General features: G+C 42.9%; 1 protein-coding gene across 1 annotated transcript in view; it reads right to left on the reverse strand.

The window, feature by feature from the left end:
* Window positions 1–18628: 18628 nt before the first annotated feature.
* Window positions 18629–25635, reverse strand: part of RAPGEF3 (Rap guanine nucleotide exchange factor 3) — a 113377-nt gene continuing 106370 nt past the window's right edge. Inside the window, exons 25-27 of the mRNA XM_075850124.1 lie at window positions 23236–23290; window positions 21517–21588; window positions 18629–19214 (exon numbers count right to left, since the gene is read on the reverse strand). Coding sequence (XP_075706239.1) covers window positions 19093–19214; window positions 21517–21588; window positions 23236–23290 — 249 coding nt within the window. The 3' untranslated portion in view covers window positions 18629–19092. The remainder of the gene's footprint in view (window positions 19215–21516; window positions 21589–23235; window positions 23291–25635) is intronic.

Genomic DNA, 25635 nt, shown 5'->3' on the forward strand with positions numbered 1-25635 from the left:
GATTTTGCTGGAATAGTTTTCAGAGCCATTTCTCGTTTGCAATGCCCTGAAGGGACCAAAACAGGGGAAATGCCCCAAAAGTGACCCCATTTTGGAAACTACACCCCCTCAAGGAATTTTTCAAGGTGTATAGTTAGCTTTTTGACCCCACAGGTTTTTTGTGGAATCAGGCCGTGGAAATTAATATCAGCACTTTTGTCCACTAAAATGTTTTTTAATTTTCACAAGGGATAAAAGAGAAAAAGCTGCCCAACATTTGTAAAGCAATTTCTCCTGAGTACGGCAATACCCCACATGTGGTCATAAATGTTTTTCTATTAGAAATTAATTAACCCTTTCAAGACTGATACTTTTTTGCTTTTTCATTTTTGTTTTTCACTCCCTGCCTTCCAAGAGCAATAACTTTTTTTTTTTTTTCTTTTTCGGTCAGTGGTGTGAGGGCTTATATTTTGCAGAAGGAGATGTCGTTTCTATTGACACCATTTTAAAGTACCATATAATGTACTGGGAAACTAAAAATAAATTTTATTTGTGGAGTGAAATTGGAAATAAACTGATTCCTCCATTGTGTTTTTTTTTTTTGGGGGGTTTTGTTTTTACGTCTTTCACCGTGCGGTAAAAACGACAACTCCACTTTATTCTGTGTCTCAATACGATTAAGGTGATACCAAATTTATATAGGTTTGTTTTTTTTATAATTGACTACTTTTACAAAGAAAAGGCTATTTGTTAAAAAAAAAAAAAAAACAATTTTGTTTTTTAGAGCCATAACTTAAATTTTTTTTTTTTTTTGAGTGGTGTGAGGGCTTATTTTTGTTGGGACGAGCTGTAGCTTTTATTGGTATCATTTTATGGTACAAACAACTTCTTGATCACTTTTTTAATTACTGTTTTTTTAAAATTTATTTTGAAGAGCTAAGGTGACCAAAAAAACGGCGATTTTGTCTTTTACATTTTTTTATTTCTTACGGCGCTCACTGTGCGCAATAAATTCCATTTTACTTTATACATATGGTATCACCGCAATTGTACGGACTTGCAGAATATAGTTTTATTTATGTTTTGCAGTGTTTGCACAATAAAATCACATTTTTATAAAATATTATTTTTTGTGTTGCCATATCCTGAGAGACATGACTTTTTTTTTTTTTTTTTTTCACCAAATGTGTTTTGGTTTTTTTAACCTGCATCTCTGATCGCTGCTAGAATAAGTTACACTACCTAGTAGTGCAATGTATTCTGTCAGTGTGACGTCAGTCATTCTGACTAAGGGCGGATTTTCACGAACGTGCTATACGTCTGTACAACCCGCGTGGTTTTCACGCGGACCGCGCAGACCTATGCAAGTCTATAGGGCAGTGCAGACTGTCCGTGAGTTTTGCGCAGCGTAAGTCCGCTGCGTAAAACTTGCAACATGTTCTATATTTTGGTGTTTTTTGCGCATCACGCACCCATTGAAGTCAATGGGTGCGTGAAAATCACGCGCATCACACGGAAGCACGTTATTTGCGCAACAGCAGTAAAAGAATGAATGTAAACAGAAAAGCACCACGTGCTTTTCTGTTTACAAACATCCAAAAGGAGTGTCATAATGATGGCGGCTGCGCGAAAAGCACGCAGCCGCGCATCCATATGAACATGACACACGGAGCTGTCAAGTGCCTTTTGCGCACACAAAATGCTGCGGTTTTTGAACGTGCAAAACGCACACGTTCGTGTAAATCCACCCTAAGCCTACAGGGACTAGCCAGAGGCTGGTCCTCATAGGATTCCATACATGGCAGACCCGGAGGCCGTTGTCTGGCTTCCGGATGCCATCACAACCATTGGAATCCTCGGCCAAAGTGTTGCCGATTCCTTGGTCGGGGGTTCCGCTCCTAAATGGAGCCCCTGACTTCACTGTCCATATATGGACAGAGATGTCAGGGCCTTCCCAGAGAAGGAGTCCCAGAGCAGAGACTATACTAGCACTCTGCTCCGAGACTCCTGCTCTGTGGTTGCTCCTGACCTCACAGTCCAGTCCAGGAGGATCCCCTGATGGTATAGTCTAAAGACAGTGAAGTCAGGGGCTCCTCCAACAGAGGAATCTCCCGCCACAGCATGGCATCTACAGGGAGGGCTGTGTGCCAATAACTACAAGGAGAAGTGCGTGGCCATAGCTACAGGGGGTACATGTGGCATTATCAACTGGGGGGGGCAGTGTGGAGCACCATCTACAAGGGACACTGAGTGTGGCACTATCTACTCTGGTTTTTACACTACCAGTAGTGGTCAGCACATAACACCTAGCCCTAGTGATAAAGTGAGACATCACCTGCCTGTATACAACCGGAAAACCAGAGAGAGAGATACTGGCTACCAAAATAGTTGTCATCCAAACTAGTGCAGAAATTTTTGTTCATTCATGTTGTATGCAGAAATTCTGGAAAGCCGTGCCCCCATCAGACACACCCATCAAAGACTGTCCCTGGAAAAAATTTCAAATGTTGGCAACTATGACGGAAACCCGTCAGTCCAGTAGACCTGACAGATAAAGGATTCAGCGAATCCTGAATACAAAGTAGCTGTATCTCAATAAGTAAAAATTATTTTTTTTAATATAAAAATGTAATTAGGAAGTTGCACCAATCACACTAATGCACATTTTTATATTAAAAAACAAATGTTTTCAAAGGTGTACAAAGTCTTAAAACAGAATCCTCTCACGCCACACAACATTCACAGCCAAGTCGTTGTGTCCCCGTCCCCCCCCCCAAAAAAAACAACTATTTCTAAAGAATCCCCTCCCCCACACATAACATTACAGTAACCTCTTACATGTACTGGAGGAATCTTTAGTAGCTGCCTGGTACAAGTTGCAGGCAGGAGGGGAGGAGAGCTGTTTCTCACTGCTCCTCTTCATCCCTTTCTCTGTCCTCCCTGCTTGGGCAGTAGACTGGGCTGTGCAGTGCAGCAAACTGCAGGGTCCCATATTTTACTGCAACCTGGTCGGAAGACCTGTGATTTCTCCTGCAGATAGTGTGACCCGGGGCAGCTGCATTATACATCAGAAGTGACGTCATATAATGCAGCCACCCGGGCGGAGGTCACATGTTCTGTGCAGGAGAATAACAGGGATTCTCTCCAACACTCCCCTGTGCTACTCTAATGTCCCAGTGGCCCTAAACTACTAAAGAACCGGCCTTGGAGCACATGCCTCCCTGCCCCTAGTGAATTGCAGAGAAGGGAGCTCCTACTCCGCAATAGAATTCAATTGTATCTGTGTCCTAAGGAAGCAGATACAATTACATGTGGCAGTTCCTGGGGATGCGGGACACAAGGCCAAAAATCCAGGGCTTGGGTCCGGATGCTCCATGCTAGTGACGCCACTGGTGTCAGTAGGTCCTGCGTGGCTCTGGTAGGCAGAATCGAGCTGCTATCGATCACATCTAAGTTAATAACTTAGATGTGATCTATTACAGGTGGATCTTGTGTGTCAGAGGCACGTAAGACCTGCTTTCACAGAACCTGTCAGTGCCAGAGCACTTTCTAGTAAGTTCTACTAGATGGAGGTAAGGCTATTTTAAAAGTGAGGAGATGTGGGTTTTCTTTTGATATATGCTCATGCGATTTATGGTTCAATCTTCCCCTTTTGTTTTGCTGGATACCAGCATCCTCTGCTTAACAAGCATAGTACTTTTATGGTATCTTGCGATCATGTCTCTCAATAAAAATACGTAACAAAATGGATGTTAAACCCGTTAGTTCTTAGTAGAAGCTCCTTTGGCAGTGATAATAGCCCCCAGCAGGGGCGTAGCTAGGGGGGGGCATGTGCCCTGGGCGCAACTTGGGGAGAAGGTAGCGAGGGGGGGTACCAGGCGCAGATACAATTAAACACTCCTCCTGGAGCGGAATCCCCCCTGACATCACTATCCATATAGGGACACTGACGTTGTCAGGGATCATTAGCCTGTATATTGTTTGCAAAAACATTATTGCTTTATATAAAATGTAATTTGTCTTTCTATGCGGTGGTATATCCGTATATTCCACAAAGATTTGTAAATGAAACAATATGGAGTCTGCATGAGGGACACGCCTATGGAGACACCGCCCCTGGAATGCAAGAGGAGTGTACAGATGGACTTACAGCTGAATAGAGCCAATAGGCACGTCCAACATCTCTAGGGAGGAAACTTTTGTGTTTCTTTGTGCAATAAATTTTTAGTCTTGCTTCCTACTTCACTGATGGAGGATGTCTACCACCATTCGTCTGATTGGTACATATCTTCCATGCATGCCCTCAGTTTCCAATTTACAGAGGTGGCTATTCGGTGTGAAATAACAGGGATAAGGAAGTTTGCCCTGACAATTGGCGCCCGAAGTGTGGGGCCATACTCGAGGGGATCTCAGAATCCGGACAACCGACAATCACAGGGTGAAACAGACGACCAGGGACTGCCCACTGAAGGAGCCTGATCACCGCCACAATAACACTGTAAGTCAGTTGATTTTATAAATCTTCGTCTTATCTGTGTTAGTGGACGGTCTTTTGGTAGTCTATAGAACCCTGGTCAGTTGCCTGGATTAGCTCTCAGGCGACCGGAGCGATCGACATCCCCGCTGTGTGGTCACGAACCCGTAAGAAATTAGTCGCGCCCGACTAACCATCCTCTGGGTAATTAGGGACTAGATAGAAAATATCACCTGTCTTATACAGGGGCACGCGGGCACAATAATGTGCAATAAGTCATGGATAGTATTATAACCTGTTTTATACAGGTGCACACGGGGTGTAACACACTGATAAGTCGTGTGATAAGGCGCACGCGGGGTGTAAACACTGATAAGTCGTGGATAGTATTATAGCCTGTCTTATACAGGTGCATGCGGTGTGTGTATACAACACTGGTAAGTCGTGGGTAATATATTGGCCAGTAAACCTACAAAAGGACCTCAAAATAAGGTACAACAGGACAGAGGAGAAACCCCAAGCCAACTAGGAAAACAACCTATAAGCGCACGAGCGCCAGGGACATAACATCCCAGTAGAATCTGAAAGTAAATACCATGGATAATAAGAAAATATATACTTTTATTAATTTATCACAATACATGGTATAACAATATCAAGTGTATTAAAAAACTGTATATGGCGGATCATATATCAAGAAGAGTAACAAAGCGGTAAGTATGACAAAATACCATGGGAAGCACAGAAAACATAACCAAAAAATCCCCACAACTCAATGCGACCATACCAAAAGCACAGATGATAAGAATGACAGAGACAGAAAGACTCTATATCGATGTGAATGAAATACCCACATGGAGAGAGTACATGTCATAAATCTGCAAGGAATAACTAGCGTGCTATACATATCGACATATTAGGTGAACATAATATTGAGAACATAACTCATTTAAATACCTGTCGACATGATGGAAGCAAGAGATGAGGGGAGATGGCACAGGAACGCCTCGACGCGCGTTTCGCCCACGACCGGCTTCGTCAGGAGCTCGTGCTAATATGTCGATATGTATAGCACGCTAGTTATTCCTTGCAGATTTATGACATGTACTCTCTCCATGTGGGTATTTCATTCACATCGATATAGAGTCTTTCTGTCTCTGTCATTCTTATCATCTGTGCTTTTGGTATGGTCGCATTGAGTTGTGGGGATTTTTTGGTTATGTTTTCTGTGCTTCCCATGGTATTTTGTCATACTTACCGCTTTGTTACTCTTCTTGATATATGATCCGCCATATACAGTTTTTTAATACACTTGATATTGTTATACCATGTATTGTGATAAATTAATAAAAGTATATATTTTCTTATTATCCATGGTATTTACTTTCAGATTCTACTGGGATGTTATGTCCCTGGCGCTCGTGCGCTTATAGGTTGTTTTAATATATTGGCCAGACCAGAGGGTTGCAGGCCAAATGTTGTTATATAAATTACGTGAAGGATATAGAAGGTTAGAATGGATGGTTTACGGTCCATATTCAAATCATCAGGATCAACCGTACCCAGACGATCCTATTCGTATGATTTGGTGAAGGGAAGTTGGAAATAAGAAAGGTATTGTATGTTATATGTATTAGAAACCACAGGACCAGCCGCCGCCCTGTAATGGCGGCAGTCCCTCATGTTGGGTGTGTCCTCATTGTGGGCAGCAAAACCCCCCCTCACAGCTGAGCAATGTGCTTCCTGTGGGAGAGGCTGCCCCCCACCCCCTGATGAGGTCACGCCCTGCCTAATCAAATCAGTGTGAATGTGTGTGTGTAGACCTGTTCTCAGGGTGGCCTGAAGCCCGGCCGGTATCTTCCCCACTGCAGACGTTGTGTGTAAGTGACAGGGGAACAGTGCTTATCCCAAGTATTGAACTGATGTTTGTACAATGATAAGATGTCAGCAGTTCTCCAGATTTTGTCCCAAAGTTAGTTTGTTTAATAACGATATTCAAAAAGTGTTGTGGGAATATTAAATACTGAGGTTAAGTTTTAGGTAAAGTTCTGGACCAGCCTTAGCATTGGACTATTGGACGTGTCCGTATTATGTTTGTGTAAATGATAAATTCTCAGTGCAAGTAGATTCCCATTTGTAAGAGAAAAAAGAAAGAGAGACCTCCAGCTCACCTTGTTGCTGTTGTGGTACCAGAAAACGTTGTGCACGGATCTACGTGTTGGCACACGGTAGACAAGACCAAAGGAAAAAGGAAGTAGAGATCCAGCACCAACGATTGAATAAAATGGAACGGGTTTTTCCAAGTTTAATGAGCTTCAGCCATGATTAAGGACGCTTGAAGCGTCAGAAACGCGTAGGCTTCCTACCATCATCAACCATTTTTTCCTACACCACCAGGATAGCACGCTGTGCTCTTTACCCCTGTTTTTACTAGCCAAAATGCTCTTGGCACATTAAACTTGGAAAAACCCGTTCCATTTTATTCAATCGTTGGTGCTGGATCTCTACTTCCTTTTTCCTTTGGTCTAGATTCCCATTTGAAAATATTTTTATTGTGAAAGGAAAATTTTAGAGCAGAGAATTCTGTGCAGTGTGTGTGTGTGTGTGTGTGTGTGTGTATATATATATATAGAAGAAGAATCGGTTTGTAGGTATCCGTTTTAGTTACTGCCCAGTGTGAACGTTTAACATAAATCTGTCATTGTTAATGTTTTTCTTCAAAATAATTATCAGATTAAGATCTATTTTGTATGTCCCAGGTTTTACAGCTGATGCTGCTAAATTCTGTTAGAGTTGTTTGATTTGCCTACAGAACAGTCCTGGCAGACCGGTGCCAACCTTATCATACCCGACTACCACAAAGAGAACAGTCCTGGCAGACCGGTGCCAACCTTATCATACCTGCCTCCCACGAAGAGAACAGACTTTGAGAGGCCTTTCCAGGTAGAACGAACCAGAGTTGGGGGAGAAAAATTGGTTTGAGACACTTGTCAGATAAACATGTGGAATCTGTGTATATTTCTGTGAATAGGAGCTGTTCCAGGTAATCAGCTGAGATCAAGGTACAAATCCTGCTGGAAAGTGTAAACACCAAGTGCAAATACAATGTACCCAGTAATTACACATTGTCTAGGGGCCCTGTCCAGTGGAACAGAGAAGTTTTTCTTACATGAAGGTGTTTGTTTGATTTAGTTTAACCCCTTCCCGCACACGGGCGTGACTGTACGTTCAAATAGCAAGTGATTTCCCGCACTCGGGCGTACAGTTACGCCCGGCAGATAAAGCGAGCACAGGAGCTGTGCGCGCTTTATCTTCAGCGGCTGTCAGCTGTTATACACAGCTGACATGCCGCTGCAATGGCTGCGATGGCTGTTACCGCCGATCGCAGCCATTTAACCCCTTCAATGTGGCTGTCAATGACGTCCGCCGCATTGAAGTGGTTTACAGAGGGAGGGAGCTATGGCTTCCTGTCTGCTAGGCTTCCTGTTTGCCAAGGTACGGTAGCCTATTAGGTCCTGCCCGAGGCAGGACCTAATACGCTAACTGTCAAATGACAGTTGCGATGCACTGCACTACATAAGTAGTGCAGTGCATCGTACCGGGGATCAGAAGACCAGATCTTCAAGTCCCCAGGTCAGTGTAAAAGAAAAATAAATAAATAAAAGTTAATAAATAATAAAAACAACACTTGCCCTGTTTCCCTGATCAACTTCTTTATTATTAGAAAAAAAATGAAAATATGAAAAAAAAACTATACATAATAGGTATCGCCGCGTTCGGAACGGCCTTATCTATATAAATATCACATTATTTGTACCGCACGGTGAACACCGTAAAAATTTTTAATAAAAAACAATGACAGTATTTTATTTTTTGGTCATCTTGTCTCAAAAAAAATGTACTAAAAAGTGATCAAAAAGTTGCAAGTAACGCACAATGGTACCAATAGAAACTACAGTTCGTCACACATAAAACAAGCCCTCCCGCAGCGATATCAACGAAAAAATAAAAAAGTTACGGCTCTCAGAAAATGGCGACACTAAAACATGATTTTTTTTAGAAAAGAGTATTTTTATTGTGGGAACGTAGTGAAACGTAAAAAAATGAAATAAATTTGGTGTCGCTGTAATCGTATCGCCCCGCAGAATAAAGTTAACATGTTGTTTATACTGCACGGTGAACACTGTAAAAAAAAACGTGCTAGAATGGCTGTTTTTTGGTTTCCTCATCTCCCAAAAAATGGAATAAATAGTGATAAAAAAATCGCATGTACCCCAAAATGGAACCAATAAAAATTACAGCTCGTTCCACAAAAAACAAGCCCTCACACTGCTCCGTCACCGGAAAAATAACACGTTATGACTCTCAAAACGCAATGATGCAAAATGATTCTAATTGACGGCCCAGACTCATTATTAGGTCCAGTAGAATTTCACTAAATACCACACACCGTCATTTGCTGGACCCCACAGGTGGACCCTGTCGATGCAGCGGTGATTAGGAAACTTTAGGGCCTTGTGCGGCTTATAGGGCTAGTGAAGAAGTCAAAGATTAGGCAATACTGGAGCGCAGATATTTTGTATAATACCCAATAAACCCGGCCTGTGTATAAAGGATTGGTTCAAAGCGTACCACACCAATCCATGGATTATTCATTCTCCCCATTATTACATCTTCCTATTATGACCTGATGCACTCCGGCCAGTTTACATATACCCTGATGTACTCCGCCCAGATTACATATACCCTGATGTACTCCGCCCAGCTCACATATGCCCCCACATTATAAGCTGAAATACCACTAATACACCAAGCAAAATCTGCGCTTCAAAAGCCAAATGGTGGTCCAACTGAGCCTGGCAGTGTACCCAAACGGAAATTTATGACCACATATAGGGAACTACTGTATTCTGGAGAACCCGCTTAACAATTTATGGGATGTGTGTCTATGGTGGTACAAGCTGGGCACAACACGCTGGGCACAACACATTGGGCACTGAAATGGCATATCTGTGGAAAACTGCAATTTTCAATCTGCAACATCTATAGTTTACTCATTTTTGCAAAACACTTGTGCTCACTACACCCCTAGATCAATTCTTTGAGGGATCTAGTTTCCAAAACGGGGTAATTTTTCAGGGGTACCACTGTACTGGTAGTATAGCTCAATGCAACATGGTGTCAAAAGACGAATCTTGTAAAATCTCCACTCCAAATACTAAATGGCGCTCCTTCCCTTTAGAGCGTTGCTGTGTGTCCAAATAGCAGTTTATGACCACATGTGGGGTATTTCCATACTCCGGAGAAGTTGCTTTACAAATGTTGGGGTGCTTTTTCTCTTTTATTTGTTGAGAAAATGAAAAATTTTGAACGAATGCTTCGTGTTATTGGAAAATAATGTAATTTTTCATTTTCATTGCCCATTTGTAATAAAATCTATGAGACACCTGTGGGGTCAAAATGCTCACTACACCCCTAGATGAATTGCTCAATGGGTGTAGTTTGCCAAATGGAGTCACTTTTGGGTAGTTTCCACTGTAGTGGTACCCAAGGGGCTTTGCAAAAGCGACATGGAGCAGAAAAACCAATCCAGCAAAATCTGCTCGCCAAATGGCGCTCCTTCCCTTCTGATCCCTGATGTGTATTCATACAGTGGTTTATTACCACATATGGGGTATTTCCGTACTCTGGAGAAGTTGCTTTGCAAATGTTACGGTGCTTTTTCTCCTTTGATGAGAAAATGAAACATTTTGACCTAAAGCTACATCTTAGTGGCAAAAAATTTAATTTTAAATTTTTACTGCACAATTCTAATGAAATCTATGAAACACCTGGGGGGTCAAAATGCTCACTACACCCCTTGTTGAATTCCTCTAGGGGTGTAGTTTCCCAAATGGAGTCACTTTTGGGGGGTTACCACTGTACTGGTACCTTAGGAGCTTTACAAATGAGACATGGTGGCGAGAAATTAAGCCAGCAAAATCTGTACTCCAAAAGCGAAATGGCGTGCCTTCCCTTCTGAGCCCTGATGTGTATTCATACCGTGATTTATTACCACATATGGGGTATTTCCGTACTCTGGAGAAGTTGCTTTACAAATGTTGGGGTGCTTTTCCTCATTTATTTGTTGAAAAAAAATAATTCTGAGGTAAAGCTACATCTTATTGAAAAATAATGTAATTTTTCATTTTCACTGCCCAATTCTAATGAAATCTATGAAACACCTGTGTGGTCAAAATGATCATGACACCCGTAGATGAATTCCTCTAGGGGTGTAGTTTCCCAAATGGAGTCACTTTTGGGGGGTTTCCTTTGTTTTTGCACCACAAGACCTCTTCTAACCTGACATGGTGCCTGAAATATAATTTAAGAAAAGGAAGGCCGAAAAATCCACTAGGTGCTCCTTTGCTTCTGGGGCTTTTGTTTCAGGCCCGTAGCGCACTAGGGCCACATGTGGGATATTTCTAAAAACTGCAGAATCAGGGCAATAAATATTCAGTTGTGTTTCTCTTGTAAAAAAAAACCTTCGGTATTACAGGGAAAATGGATTAAGATGGAATTTCTGCAAAAAAAAAATGAAATGTGCAAATTTCCCTTTTACTTTGCTTTAATTCCTGTGACACGCATAAAGGGTTAAGAAACTTTCTAAATGCTGTTTTGAATACTTTAAGTGGTGCAGTTTTTAAAATGGGGTGATTTGTGGGGGTTCCTAATATATAAGGCCCTCAAAGCCACTTCAGATCTGAACTGTTCCCTAAAAAAATAGCCTTTTCAAATTTTCTTGAAAATATGAGAAATTGTTGCTAAAGTTCTAAGCCTTGTAACGTCCTAGAAAAATAAAAGGATGTTCAAAAAATTATGCAAACATAAAGTAGACATATGGGAAATGTTAACTAGTCACTATTTTGTGTGGTATAACTATCTGTCTTACAAGCAGATACATTTGAATTTAGAAAAATGCAAATGTTTGCAAATTTTCTCAAAATTTTGGTGTTTTTCACAAATAAATATTGAACTTATCGACCAAATTTTTTCACTAACATTAAGTACAATATGTCATGAGAAAACAATCTCAGAATCGCTTGGATAGGTAAAAGCATTCCAGAGTTATTACCACATAAAGTGACACTTGTCAGATTTAAAAAATGAGGCTGTGTCATAAGGTCCAAAAGTGGCTGCGTCCTTAAGGGGTTAAGGGCCTGTCATTATTATTGTATGTACTTAGAACAACGTTTATAGTGTATGCGTATGATGTTATCACCAGATTAGCATTTATTTTAATAATTGACAAGGTTTGGGTCACCGGCAAGTGCCAGTAAACATGAACTAGAAAACTTTTAATATGATGAACTCCATCACTGAGATGCGGCAGGCGCAGCCTGAGCCAGTACAACACGTTTATCATGAACTGACGGCAGTGTCACAATTCTAAGCAGCCGTGCAGACAAGTAACTTACCGGAGGAAGAGGACAGATGCGGAGGGTTTGTGGTAGTCACAATAAAACTCCACTACTCCGTCTACGTGGGATCTCACCCCAGGCTCACAGTACAGCCCGGTGACGTATACTAAGAGAGACGGTGTCTGACAGATGAGAAGGACCAAACAAATTCCTGATGACATCAGCAAAGATCAAAGTAAAGACCTGAGTGAATCCGTCAGCAGTATCAAGCGTTTTAATAAGTAAGTGACCAGGTGGAGGATAATAATAAATCCCCCACTGGACACCACTGTGCAGTCTGACTCGACAGAAAACAGAAGACAGGAGAAGAAGAGGACGATGATGTACAGGACTTGCAATGAACTAATGGGACCCAAAACCTGAGGGTGATAGCATGAGATTGGTGATAGCATTATATTATTAGTTGAGGCCCTATTGTTTATATTGTCTGAGGTTTATAATTATAATGTGTGTAAATATGCAGCGGCACTGCAAATTACAATCTGAGGTGTTTTATGTGGAGTTATGAGGTGGTCACTGGTTGTTGTCACTCATATGTAAGAAGTACATGGCAGCAATGAGAGCCCGGAGGTTATGTTACCCGGGTGTCTTTAGGTTTGGGGAAGATGCTGCCCATGAAATGTTATATCTGCAGGGGTAAAAGTCCCATTAGGACAGTAAGTGACAGTGCGACAATTATTACCATTAATAAAAATGAAGACTGGATTAATTATATATATTACAACCAGCAGCGGTTTGTAGATTATACCAAGACAACCATCCTGTATCCTGAGGAGAATAGGGAAAGTTAGGACCACTCCGAAACCTTGGAAGTCCAGGTACAAAGGGGGGTTACTCATAAGGAGTAGCTCGTCTCCAGCTGGTGAAGAAATCCAAAACCCCTACCCGCCTGGTTCGAGTGGTCAGTGGTAGGTTGATAGGCAAGACTCAGGGATAGAGTAAGGCGGAATTCACACGACAGGGTTTCCCGGCCGGGTGCCGGCGGTTAATAAATCGGCCTGCACCCGGCTGCATTGGGAACAATAGACCCCTAATGGGGCTATTCACACGACTGATTTTTTTGACGGGCCGGAAAAACCGGCCGTCAAAAAATGGGACATGCCCTATTTTCGGACGGGTACCCGGCCGTCCCGCTCCCATAGAAGTCTATGGGGCCGGGTAATACACGGCCATCACCGGAATGTGTCCCGAGTAATGGCCGGGTTTACCGTCGCTCGCGCACTCTCTCCTCCTCCTCACAGCGCAGAGTGCATGTGAGGAGGAGGAGTTGATGCCATTCGGACGAATGGCTACGCTGGAGATACACTGTGTGGCAGGGCCGGGGTGTACAACAGGTGGAAGGGAGCACTGCGCTGGCTCCCTTCCCCTGCTTGTTTTAACTGGTTCCCGACCGCTGGCTGTATTTTTACGGACAGCGGTCAGGGTCCTTAAAACCCGAGCCATAGACTTTTTACGGCTCGGGTTTTAACTTGCTGCCCACGCGATCGGGCAGCTGAATGTCGGGTCTCCGGCTGTCAGTGACTGCCAGGAACCCTGAGGAGAGGATAGAAGCAGCTTACGCTGCTTCTGTCTTCTCTGATGGCTTGTACACAGCGCTCAATGAACGCTGTGTATAGGAATAGAGACAGCAGCAGCGGCGCTGTCTCTATTCCTCCCGGTGATCATGTGACTGGTCACATGATCGCCGGGTGCCGTTACTGACAGTCTGCTGCTGAGTCTTACTAGACCCAGCACAGCCCTATCAGTGACAATCATCACTATGAGAGGGCTGATTTCCCCTGTAACTGGGGCTGTGCAGCTCCAGTTACAGTGGAAAAACATGGTGTAAAAGAAAGAAAAAAAATATTAAAAGTTCCCCAAAGGTCTTTTTTGACCTTTTGAGGGACAGACCATAGTAATAAAAAAATAGTAAAGTGCAAAAAAAATGTAATAATAAATACACATAAAATACCCACCCCAAAAAAACTCCACCCGCCAATCATTGTTGTAACGCTAGCGCTGACCCAATTACCCTAATATAGATATGTAATATATTAACATTTACGGTAGACAATGACGATCACAAATAAAAGGTCTATTTTAGGGTAAAACTATGTTATTACCAAAAAAATATAGCTGAAACGTAAAAAATCTTATTTTTTTTTACGATTTTCAAACTTTATGAATAAAAATTCTAAAATAGCAAAAAAGGTGTGTATAAAAACGATAAAAAAAGAAGCCTGCATTGTCTACGGAATAAACGTCGCAAAAATCACGTAGTTAGCCCAACAAATAAAAAAGTTAAGTGGCTATAACTAACACGTGCTAAAAAGGGCTAAACCGTGTCTGGTCCTGAAGGCGCAAAATAGCCCGGTCCTAAACTGGTTTAAGCGCCCTGGCCCGGCGACACCTTCGATGGCGCCGATAGCAGCTGCTGCGGCTGCTACTATTCCAGCGACGCCACTATAGCAGAGCAGGGAGGTATCTCCCCGCTCTGCTATGTGCTAGCCCCACTTTAGCTCCCTGAAGGAGCGGAATCCACGTGTGTTCGGGGATTCCGCTCCTGGACAGAGCGCTTGATGTCTCTGTCCATATATGGACAGTGACATCAGGGGAAACTCCTGAAGCGGAATCACCGGCCACATGGAGATTCCACTTCAGGAGTTGCCCCTGATGTCCCTATCCAGATATGGACAGAGACATCAAGCGCTCTGTCCAGGGGGACATACAAAAGAATGTTGAAAACTAATGAAGTAAAGAATGAACATTATTAGTAATGTGAAGATAATATAAAAAAATTCATCCGATTTAAAAAACTGTCAGGGAAAAAAACGGATGCAAATCGGGTCCAAATCGACCGGCAACACGGCCCAGATCAAAATCGGAACGGATGCAAACCGGCCGGGAAAATCGGCCAAAAACGGCCGATTTTGCCGGCCGACACTCGTACCCTGTCGTGTGAATGAGGCCTAATAATGTTTTTACGCCTCATTCACACGACAGGGTTTCCCGGCCGGGTGCCGGCCGTTCATAAATCGGCCGGCACCCGGCTGCATTAGGAATAATAGACCCCTAATGGGGCTATTCACACGACCGATTTTCTGACGGACGGGAAAACCGGCCGTCAAAAAATAGAACATGCTCTATTTTCGGCCGGGTACCCGGCCGCCCGGCTCCCATAGAAGTCTATGGGGCCGGGTAATACACGGCTATCACCGGAATGTTTCCCGAGTGATGGCCGGGTTTTCCGTCGCTTGCGCTCTATCTCCTCCTCCTCACAGCGCAGAGTGCATGAGAGGAGGAGGAGTTTATGCCATTCGGACGAATGGCTGTACGCTGTACACTGTGTGGCAGGGCCGGGGTGTACAGCAGGTGGAAGGGAGCACTGCGCTGGCTCCCTTCCCCTGCTTGTTTTAAAAGTGCCCTGGCCCGGCGACACCTTCCATGGCGCCGCTAGCAGCTGCTGTTGCTGCGGCTGCTACTACTGTAGCGACGCCACTATGGCAGAGCAGGGAGGTATCTCCCCGCTCTGCTATGTGCTAGCCCCACTTTAGCTCCTTGAAGGAGCGGAATCCCCGTGTTTTCGGGGATTCCGCTCCTGGACAGAGCGCTTGATGTCTCTGTCCATATCTGGGCAGTGACATCAGGGGAAACTCCTGAAGCGGAATCCCCGAACACATGGGGATTCCCCTTCAGGAGTTGCCGCTGATGTCACTGTCCAGATCTGCCCGGCCCGGAACGGATGCAAAACTTTATGCAAACCGGCCGGGCAAAATGGCCGATTTTACCGGCCGACACTGTCGTGTGAACCCAGCCTTAGGGTGGACTGTCAGGGATCATTAACCTGTATATTGTTTGCAAAAACATTATTGCTTTATATAAAATGTAATTTGTCTTTCTATGCGGTGGTATATCAGTATATTCCACAAAGATTTGTAAATGAAACAAGATGGAGCCTGCATGAGGGACACGCCTATGGAGACACCGCCCCTGGAATGCAAGAGGAGTGTACAGATGGACTTACAGCTGAATAGAGCCAATAGGGCTTAAGCACGTCCCACACCTCTAGGGAGGAAACTTTTGTGTTTCTTTGTTCAATAAATTTTTAGTCTTAGGGTATGTTCACACGAGGGCGTCTGTAATGGCTGAAATTACGGGGATGTTTCAGCCTGAAAACATCCCTGTAATTTCAGCCGTAACGGCATGTGCAGGCACTTGAACGCCGCGTCCATTACGGACGTAATTGGCGCTGCTATTCATTGGAGTCAATGAATAACTGCTCCAATTACGGCCAAAGAAGTGACAGGTCACTTCTTTGACGCGGGCGTCTATTTACGCGCCGTCATTTGACAGCGGCGCGTAAATTACGCCTCGTGTGAACAGACAAACGTCTGCCCATTGCTTTCAATGGGCAGATGTTTGTCAGCGCTATTGAGGCGCTATTTTTGGACGTAATTCTGGGCAAAAACGCCCGAATTAAGTCCGTAATTAGTGCGTGTGAACATACCCTTACTTCCTACTTCACTGAGGGAGGATGTCTACCACCATTCGTCTGTTTGGTACATATCTTCCATGCATGCCCTCAGTTTCCAATTTACAGAGGTGGCTATTCGGTGTGAAATAACAGGGAAAAGGAAGTTTGCCCTGACAACGTCAATGGCTCCTCTGAAGCGGAATCCCCGTTGCCGACGCTCTGGCTGGGGATTCTGCTCCTAGAGGGAGTCCCAATAGCGCCACCCTCTCCCCCCTGTAGATAGCTGCATCTACAGGGATGATCAGGCTATCTTCAAGCGGGGTGTGGCACTGTCTACATGGGCACTGTCACTATATAGGGACACTATCTACAGGGGACACTGGCGCTAACTACATGAGCATTGTGGGCACGATCTACATTGGCACTAGGGGCATCAGGGCAGTTCCGGGGGCATTATACAATATGGGGCAGCTCTGGGGTCATTATACTGTATGGTGGCAGCTTTGAGGGCATTATACTGTATGGTGGCAGCTATAGGGGCATTACACTGTTTAAGCTATGGGGGCATTATACACTATGGCGGCAGCTATAGGGACATTACGCTGTCAGCTGTGGGGCATTATACTCTATGGGAGCATTATGCTGTTTAGGGGCATTAAGCTCTATGGGGCACCTAAAGGGCATTATAATGTATGGGGGCATTATGTTGTATGGGGGCAGCTATAGGGGCATTATGCTATATGGGGGAATTTGGTTGGGCGTTATACTGCATGGGGGCATCTGTGTTGGCATTATATTGTGTGGGGGTAGCTAGCGGCCATTATACCGTGTTACTATGCGTCCCGCATGGGTTGTCTCTCTTTGTGATACTTGAAAGTTTGGGGGTATGGAGGAATCCCTGGCCAAAGCGTTGCCGATGCTCTTCCCGGGGATTTCGCTCCTGGAGAAGTTCCTGATGTCACTATCTAGGGAGCTCCAATGGCGCTATTTACAGGTGTGTGTGTCTGCCAAACTGAATCTTGTCCCGGGTATGGAGAACCTAGCTACGCCTCTGGCCTCCAGTCTTTTTGGGTATGATGCCACAAGGTTTGCACGGCTGGATTTGGGTTTTTTCTGCCATTCTTCTCTGCAGATCCTTTCAAGTTCTGTCAAGTTGGATAGGGATTGTCTGTGGACAGCGATTTTTCAGGTCTCTCCAGAGATGTTCGATTGAGTTCGTCAGGACTCTGACTGGGCCACTCAAGTACATTCACAGAGTTGTCCTTAAGCCACTCCTATGTAGTCTTGGCTGTGTGCTCAGGGTCATTGTCTTGTTGGCAGGTGAACTTTTGGCCCAGTCTGAAAACCTGACCCAGAATGCTCTGGACTTCATTAAGAATATCTCTGTACTTTGCTCCATTCAGCTTTCCCTCAACACTGAACAGTCTTCCTGTCCCAGCCGCTAAAAAACACCCCCCCCCCCCTCCCTGCATGATGCTGCCACCACCATGCTTCACTGTAGGGATGGTATTGGTCAGGTGATTAGCATTGATAGTTGACCACCTGGAAATTTCTCCAATCTGCACACAGGATCTATGGAGCTCAGCCAGACTGACCGTTGGGTTCTTGGTCACCTCTCTTACCAAGGCCCTTCTCCCGCGATTACTTAGTTTGATGGGGCGGCCAGCTCTAGAAAGAGTCCTGGTTGTTCCAAACTGTTTACAGTTAAGGATTATGGAGACCACTTTGCTTTTGGGAACTGTCAGTGCAGCATGAATTTTTTTATACCCTTCTCCAGATCTGTGCATCCACACAATCCCATCTGAGCTCTACAGGCAGTTCTTTCTTCCTCATGGCTTGTTTTTTTGCTCTGATATGTGTTGTCAGCTGTGAAACCTTATCTAGACAGGAGTGTGTCTTTCCAAATCATGTCCAATCAAATGAATTTACCACAGGTGGACTCCAATCAAGGTGTAGAAACATTTCAAAGATCTAGAGAAATGGGAGGCTCCCAGATCTAAATTTTAAGTGTCCTAGCAAAGGTTCTGAATACTTATGTCTTTGCAAAATTAGAGCATTTAATAATTTGCAAAAATTTGTCAAATTCTGTTTACACTTTCATTATGACGTATTGAGTGCAGAATGATTGGAGAAAACATGATTTTTTTTTTAAATTTCGCACAATATAACAAAATGCGAAAAAAGTGAAAGGATCTGAAGACTTTCCGTGTGTGTGTGTGTGTGTTTGTGTGTTAAATAAAAGAAATTTAAAAAAAACGTGTATGTGTATATATATCACTAAACAGTAGCTTGTAAAAGCTTTTCCTGTATTACGTTACCAATATAGAATATTTGACAAAATACAATAAAATACAGCTTAGCCAACACAAAATATTGACCACGTGTAACAAGTCCATCATCTCCTATAATGCATGAGTAGGAGTCAAGAATTATGTTCAACACTTGTGCATATTGTCTCTACATTTCCCTGATCTACAAAATATTGCAAAACCTCATAACTTTCCATTTAGGAAATCTCAGGGGAGAGAGATTGAAATATTGGCTACAGTATCAGTGGAGGGGCAAGCAGTTGAAGAGTAAGTGTACACATTCTACAACTGAAAAGTCCAAATATTGGACTTGCTGTGGTCCGTTGATGGCCTCTGTCCCTGATACAGGGATTAAATTCCTCCTGACCAAACTGTAATAGCTCTTCCACATACATCCACATTTACAGATTAGATGTATCATGATGGTTCCAAGTTCCGCGACAACTCCATTAATCTCTTTTGATTGTCAATCACTTTCATATTCTGGATATAAGCCCATGTTGCTGCTGGACTTCTGAAATTCACTGAATACTCCGAGCCTGAAGAATACAACATAATATATTTTTATTTTTAGAATTTTCAATTAAACTTTACTGTGACCAAAACTGACCAACATATTTAGTATCCACCATTCTTAAAACGACATGTATGAAAACATTGGGAACTATCACTTAATATTTTGCATACTTTGAATTGCGCTCACCAGATTTAAGGCCCCATTGCAGGGGCCAATAATAGGCCAAACGAGCGTTCTTATGAATGCTTCTCGATTATTAGACTGTATAATGCGTTTGTCCAGTAACAGACATGGGGTATTTCTAAAAACTACAGAATCTGGGCAATAAATATTGAGTTGCGTTTCTCTGGTAAAAATCTTCTGTGTTACAGAAAAAAATGGATTAAAATGAAATTTCGGCCCAAAAAATTAAATTGATACATTTTACTTGCGCTTTGATTTAATTCCTGTGAAAGGGTTAAACAGCTTTCTAAATACTGTTTTAAATACTTTGAGGGGTGCAGTTTTAAAAAATGGGGCAATTTATGGGGGGTTTCTAATATATAAGGCCCTCAAAGCCGCTTCAGAACTGAACTGGTCCCTAAAAAAATAGGTTTTGGAGATTTTCTTGAAAATGTGAGAAATTGCTGCTAATGTTTTAAGCCTTGTAACGTGCTAGAAAAATAAAAGGGTGTTCAAAAAACTATGCCAACATAAAGTAGACATATGGGAAATGTTAACTAGTAACTATTTTGTGTGGTATTATTATCTGTCTTATAAACAGATACATTTACAAAAGTACTAATTTTTGCAAATTTTCTCTAAATTGAGGTGTTTTTCACAAATAAACACTGAATCTATCGACTGAATATTACCACTAACATAAAGTACTATGTGTCACGAGAAAAGAATATCTGAGTTGCTTGAAAAAATAAAAGCATTCCAAAGTTATTACCAGATAAAGTGACACATGTCAGATTTGAAAAAATTGGCCTGGACCATAAGGCCAAAACAGGCAGTGTCCTTAAGGGGTTAAACAAATCGGTAAAAGTACCTCCAATAAGTAGCACCCCCAACATATAAAAGGAATAAAACTTCCTGGATCTGTCCACATGATGACTCTCAGCCAGTCAGCCTTGGAAAGAAATGTGTAATTCACTTTTTGACTTGTTTCTGAGGCTACGTGGATTGTGTCACATGATCCTTTTCAGAGCTGATAACTGGCTGAGATCTCACAGTACCAGGAACTGCTTTTCTTTTCAGTTCTTGTTTGACACTTTGGCAGGTATGTTTAGCGGATGTAATTTAACTCTCTTATACAGGTCTCTTATATTAGGGTATCATACTAGTGTTGTAATTCAAAGAGGTCTGTCATAGTGACAAGTTCTCTTTAAATATGATGATATCCCATTCATAGCTTTTTTTATGGTCTAAAGACCCTATAAGGAAGGTTAAAGTACAGATTGAAAAGAAAGGGTATGTTATGTAATGTAACCTAATGTGCAGAAGAACGCAATGGGGCCCAGATTTATTAAAACTGGTGTTATAGTAAAGCAGTTTTTTCTATTGTACTCTGTGCTAAAAGGGTCATTAAAAGCTCAACTCTAATTGGTAAAATCTAGTTATGGCTGGTTCATAAAGAAAGGGGCATGGGATCATCTGTTTGTCTATTTCAGTTACACATCTGGGTGTATCCTACTAGTGATGTATCCGTGCTTTCTTATACTCCTACTACGATTGGTGATTGACACCCGACTGATGTCGAACGATAGGTGTTGTCAAATGATGCTCTAAAATGTACTGCCATTTTCTATATTCATTTGCTATAAAATAATAGAAGGGGCCTGAGGGAATGTCCTTAGAGACTCCACATCAGACCAATGTGTCTTGCCCTCCGACAGCTGTCGTCCATTACAATTCGGAACACAGGGGGAACTGATTTGATAGCACCTAACCTTTGGGATACCCTCACACTGGCGTTTCATACGCTAGTCTTAAACAGAAGCCCGCTGTAGTAAGATGTGCTAAATTTATTGAGATGCACGCCTCTTAATAAATTTGTTGCATCTTAGGCTGTCCTTTCAGCACAAACTGAAATCTTTGGTGTAAATTATTGTAAATTGGTCAGGCCGCAGGTAGCCCCTACCACTAAAGTGTCTGACTTTTTGAAAAGTGGCAAGTGCAGGGGAAAAAAAACAGGTTTTTTTGCCTATAGCAGGTGTCCGCTAAAATTTGTGACTTTTTCCGGCAGAAGATGGCATAATGGACGAATTGGCATAATTAATCTCAACCCATTGTCTATATTTTCTTTACTCTGCAATGGCAATCTAAAGTAGTGGACTCACATGTAGACACCCGAAAAGCAGAGGTTTCCTCAAGGATATGTAGAGGTCGTGACCGCAGAGGAGACAGAGGAACTGCAAAGAGTAAACATTTACATGACAATGTGTTCACAAAGCATATCACGCTTCATCCTGTTTACCTATACAGCTTTAGGGGCAGACATGCTATCTATGTCCACCATCAGTACTGCTTGATGTCATCCAAAAATGTTTCATTTGTACCTGTTGCTATAAACCAACAGCATAATGGAGCACTTTCTTAATATACTTGACTAGGCTGCAGTGTACTACTTCTTTACTATATAGAGAGAATCCTATCCCCCCTAAACTAACTTAAAAATCTCCGAAGCCTGTTCTGTCCACTAGGGGTAAAATACTAAGGGTCTAATTAGGAGTAGTATACAGATGAACACTGTAAAAATATATTAGAATAACCCTGCAAGTTTTTTAGGTGGATGGTTACTTAAAATAATTTGTACATTAGGCACACATAAAAGATAGGGAATCAACAGGTAGACATTAATCCCAATGAATCATACAATGCCATCCACAATTTTGGTCTGAGGCATCACTCAGAATTTTCTGAACATAAAATTTTATCTACTGTTTGAAAAAAATCTTGGAACTTTCCCTTGAATTGTCTAATGCGATTTATTTTTATTTTTTTTCAAAAGTACCACTAAGACGCAATTCACATCTCATTTTTTAGGCACGTCGGAGTTATACGCCAGGTATATTCCCTGACGTATGCCTTTGACGTATGCTTCCGATGTTTGCCACGGTATGACATACTGTGGCATACGTCTGTCATTGATTCCAATTGTAAAAAAATGTGTACCACGTGTAATACGTTTTTGCTATGTCCCACTGCATAGAAAAGTGTGGTAAACCCTGCTTTTCTATACAGTTAAAGATTTTTGCCGACCATTACTGGCCTAGCGTATGCCAAGATACTCTTTTTTTTTTTTTTTTTGCTATACGCATGGTGCATAGGGGGCTATGGGCATGTCGAAGTATACAGCTATGGATATACTCACGGTGTATACCTCCAACATGCCTAAAAACGACGTGAACTGAACCGAACTCCACGTGTGAACCTGGTCTTAGGGGGACTATATTAATATAGCCTAAGGGTCATATTTTTTCTTTCTTGGTGCCTTTTTTCATAAAGTGGTATTCAGGATCATGATACATGGCAGCATGCATTGCTTTGAAACTTGGCTCATCATTTGTTAGTTTGTTATTTTCAAGTTTGAAGGTTTGGTTAATGATCTGATATTTAAAATTAATGCGTAGTATTGGTTTATTAGGGAATATACGTCTGAGCCTCCTTTATTAGCTACAGACCGCTGCAAATAGTGGCTCCCAATCTTGCAGGCTTGGCATGACCATATATTCCAAAGTCACCCAATCAATTAAAATGTAATACCACATTTTACCTGCCGTGGCCGCTGAAAAATAAATTTGCAGCCATCTGGCTGCCTGTCTTGGCAATCATAGTTGAAGTTAAAATCAATTATCTGATCGCCGGCAGGCCCTTGTTTAAAAAAGGGGTTGTCCAGATGGGACTTCCTTTAACACCAAGTTTTTCTTATGACATAATGGTGTAGTCTAGATATAATCAACTAATAGCAAAGACACTAGACTAACCCAAATAAGCATAAACACAGTCTACAAGAAAACATTGTCCATAAATAATAGCATATAAATAAATGGACGTACTGTAGCTCTGGCTGCGATAAGTGTGAAACATCTGGATAGTCTTTGCAATCATTCGCTGTAAAAATACATGAAAATACAGATTATTTAACATATTTATAAGAAGTTAAAACACAAGGTGACCACTGATTTATGTTTTTTCTTTTATAACAAATACACTTTAGATCATTTTCTTTCAATATTTTTGTTTTATCACAAAAATTACATAATTTATTTTGCTACTAAGATTATCCTGAGTGGTTAAAGGCTATGTACTCATTCGAAAGTGTTTTGGTTTTTTTTCTTAATAAAAATGTGTATCCTTGTGATTGGTGCAACTTAATAATTTATTTTTTGTAAAAAAAAAAGTTTACTTTTTGAGATAGAGCTGCCTTTTATACTGTATACAGAGCAGCTGTATCGAGCGCGAAGACCTGAATCCATCAGGTCCATGGGACTGACGGGTCCAGTGTCAGCGGGTCGTGCGTGTCTCTGACAAGGAGGATCCACCTGTAATCGATCACATCTAAGTTATAAACTTAGATCTGATCGCTAACAGCTTGATCCTGAGAGTCAGAGACATACAGGATCTACTGGCACTGAATCCGTCAGTCCCGCGGACACGACGGATTCAGGTCTTTATGCACGATACAACTGCTCTATACACAGGATACAAAGTAGCCGTATCTCCAAAGTAAAAATAATTTTTAATAAAAACTAATCATAAAGTTGCACAAAACACACTGATTAACCTTTTTATTAAAAAAAAATTACTTTCATGGGTGTACATAGTCCTGTAACAGAAAATGTTTAGATTTTTAAAATATTTTTATGGAGAATAAAAGATTTGAAACTCAAATACAACATTCTAGTCTGATTCATAAAATGAGGAAAGTCCCAGAGATTTGGAGAAAGCAAAGGTGGTTCTGCCTCACTACTCACTTCCTGCAGAACAGTATGTTGGTTATTTGTTGGTTCTTTTGACCGTTCATTGTCTGAAATTATATATGTATGTAAGGCTGATCAAAACTACAATCTGTTGTAACTGGCAGCCTGTATGTTGCTGATGGTCTTGTAGTGTAAAATACAGTTTGTTGTAATTAGAAGCCTGTATGCTGCTGAAGGTCTTGCAGGGTGGAATATGTTGTAAATGGCAGCCTGCATTCCACTCAGGGGCGTAACTAGGAAAGACTGGGCCCCATAGCAAACTTTTGACTGGGGCCCCTCCTCCCCTGGGTGTCACACAACCCCCCCCCTTGTAGATAGTGCCTTTTTTACAAACCCCCCCTTTTGATAACGCCATACAGCCCACCTGTAGATAACGCCATACAGCCCCCTTTATAGATATCTACAGAGGGTGCTGTATGGCGCTATCTACAGAGGGGGCTGTATGGCGTTATCTACGGGGGGACTGTATGGCGTTCCCTACAGGGGGGGACTGTATGGCGTTACCTACAGGGGGGGTATATGGCGTTCCCTACAGGGGGGGACTGTATGGTGTTCCCTACAGGGGGGGGCTGTATGGCGCTATCTACAGGGGGGGGCTGTATGGCGCTATCTACAGGGGGACTGTATGGCGCTATCTACAGGGGGGCTGTATGGCGTTATCTAGAGGGGGGACTGTATGGCGTTATCTACGGGGGGGATGTATGGCGTTCCCTACAGAGGGGGCTGTCTGGCGTTATCTACGGGGGGGCTGTATGGCGTTACCTACAGGGAGTCTGTATGGCGTTCCCTACAGGGGGGTCTGTAGGGAACGCCATACAGCCCCCCCTGTAGGGAACGCCATACAGCGTCCCCCCTGTAGGGAACGCCATACAGCGTCCCCCCCTGTAGGGAACGCCATACAGCGTCCCCCCTCCCAATAAAATGCGACCTACAGTGTGTCCTAATAAAAGACATGTATCCCCTATCCACAGGATAGGGGAGACATGTGTGATCGCTGGCAGCGATAGGGAGAACGGGGGACTGAAAGTCCCCCCAAGTTCTCCATGACTAACCTCTAACTTCCGGCGTCTGCGCAGCTCTGTAGAAATGAATGGAGCGCTGGTAACGCATGCGCACAAGCGGGACCGGCGCTCCATTCATTTCTACGGAGCTGCCGACACAGACCCCGGAAGTCTGAGTTTTGTGATGGAGAACTTCAGGGGACTTTCAGTCCCCCGTTCTCCCTATCGCTGCCAGCGATCACACATGTATCCCCTATCCTGTGGATAGGGGATACATGTCTTTTGCTTAATGGCAGAGCGGGGAGATACCTCCCTGCTCTGCCGTAGTGTTCAGTGGCGTAACGCTGTAGCAGCCATAGCGACTGCTAGCGGAGCCTCCGGCCATGGTGGGGGCCCGTGCCGGCGGGCGACACGGGCCCCCTCATGCCGCGGGCCCCGTAGCCTTGATAATTACTTGATAATTACTTGACTTGAT

Source organism: Rhinoderma darwinii, chromosome 2, assembly GCF_050947455.1.
Source record: "Rhinoderma darwinii isolate aRhiDar2 chromosome 2, aRhiDar2.hap1, whole genome shotgun sequence".
Taxonomy (NCBI): Eukaryota; Metazoa; Chordata; class Amphibia; order Anura; family Rhinodermatidae; genus Rhinoderma; species Rhinoderma darwinii.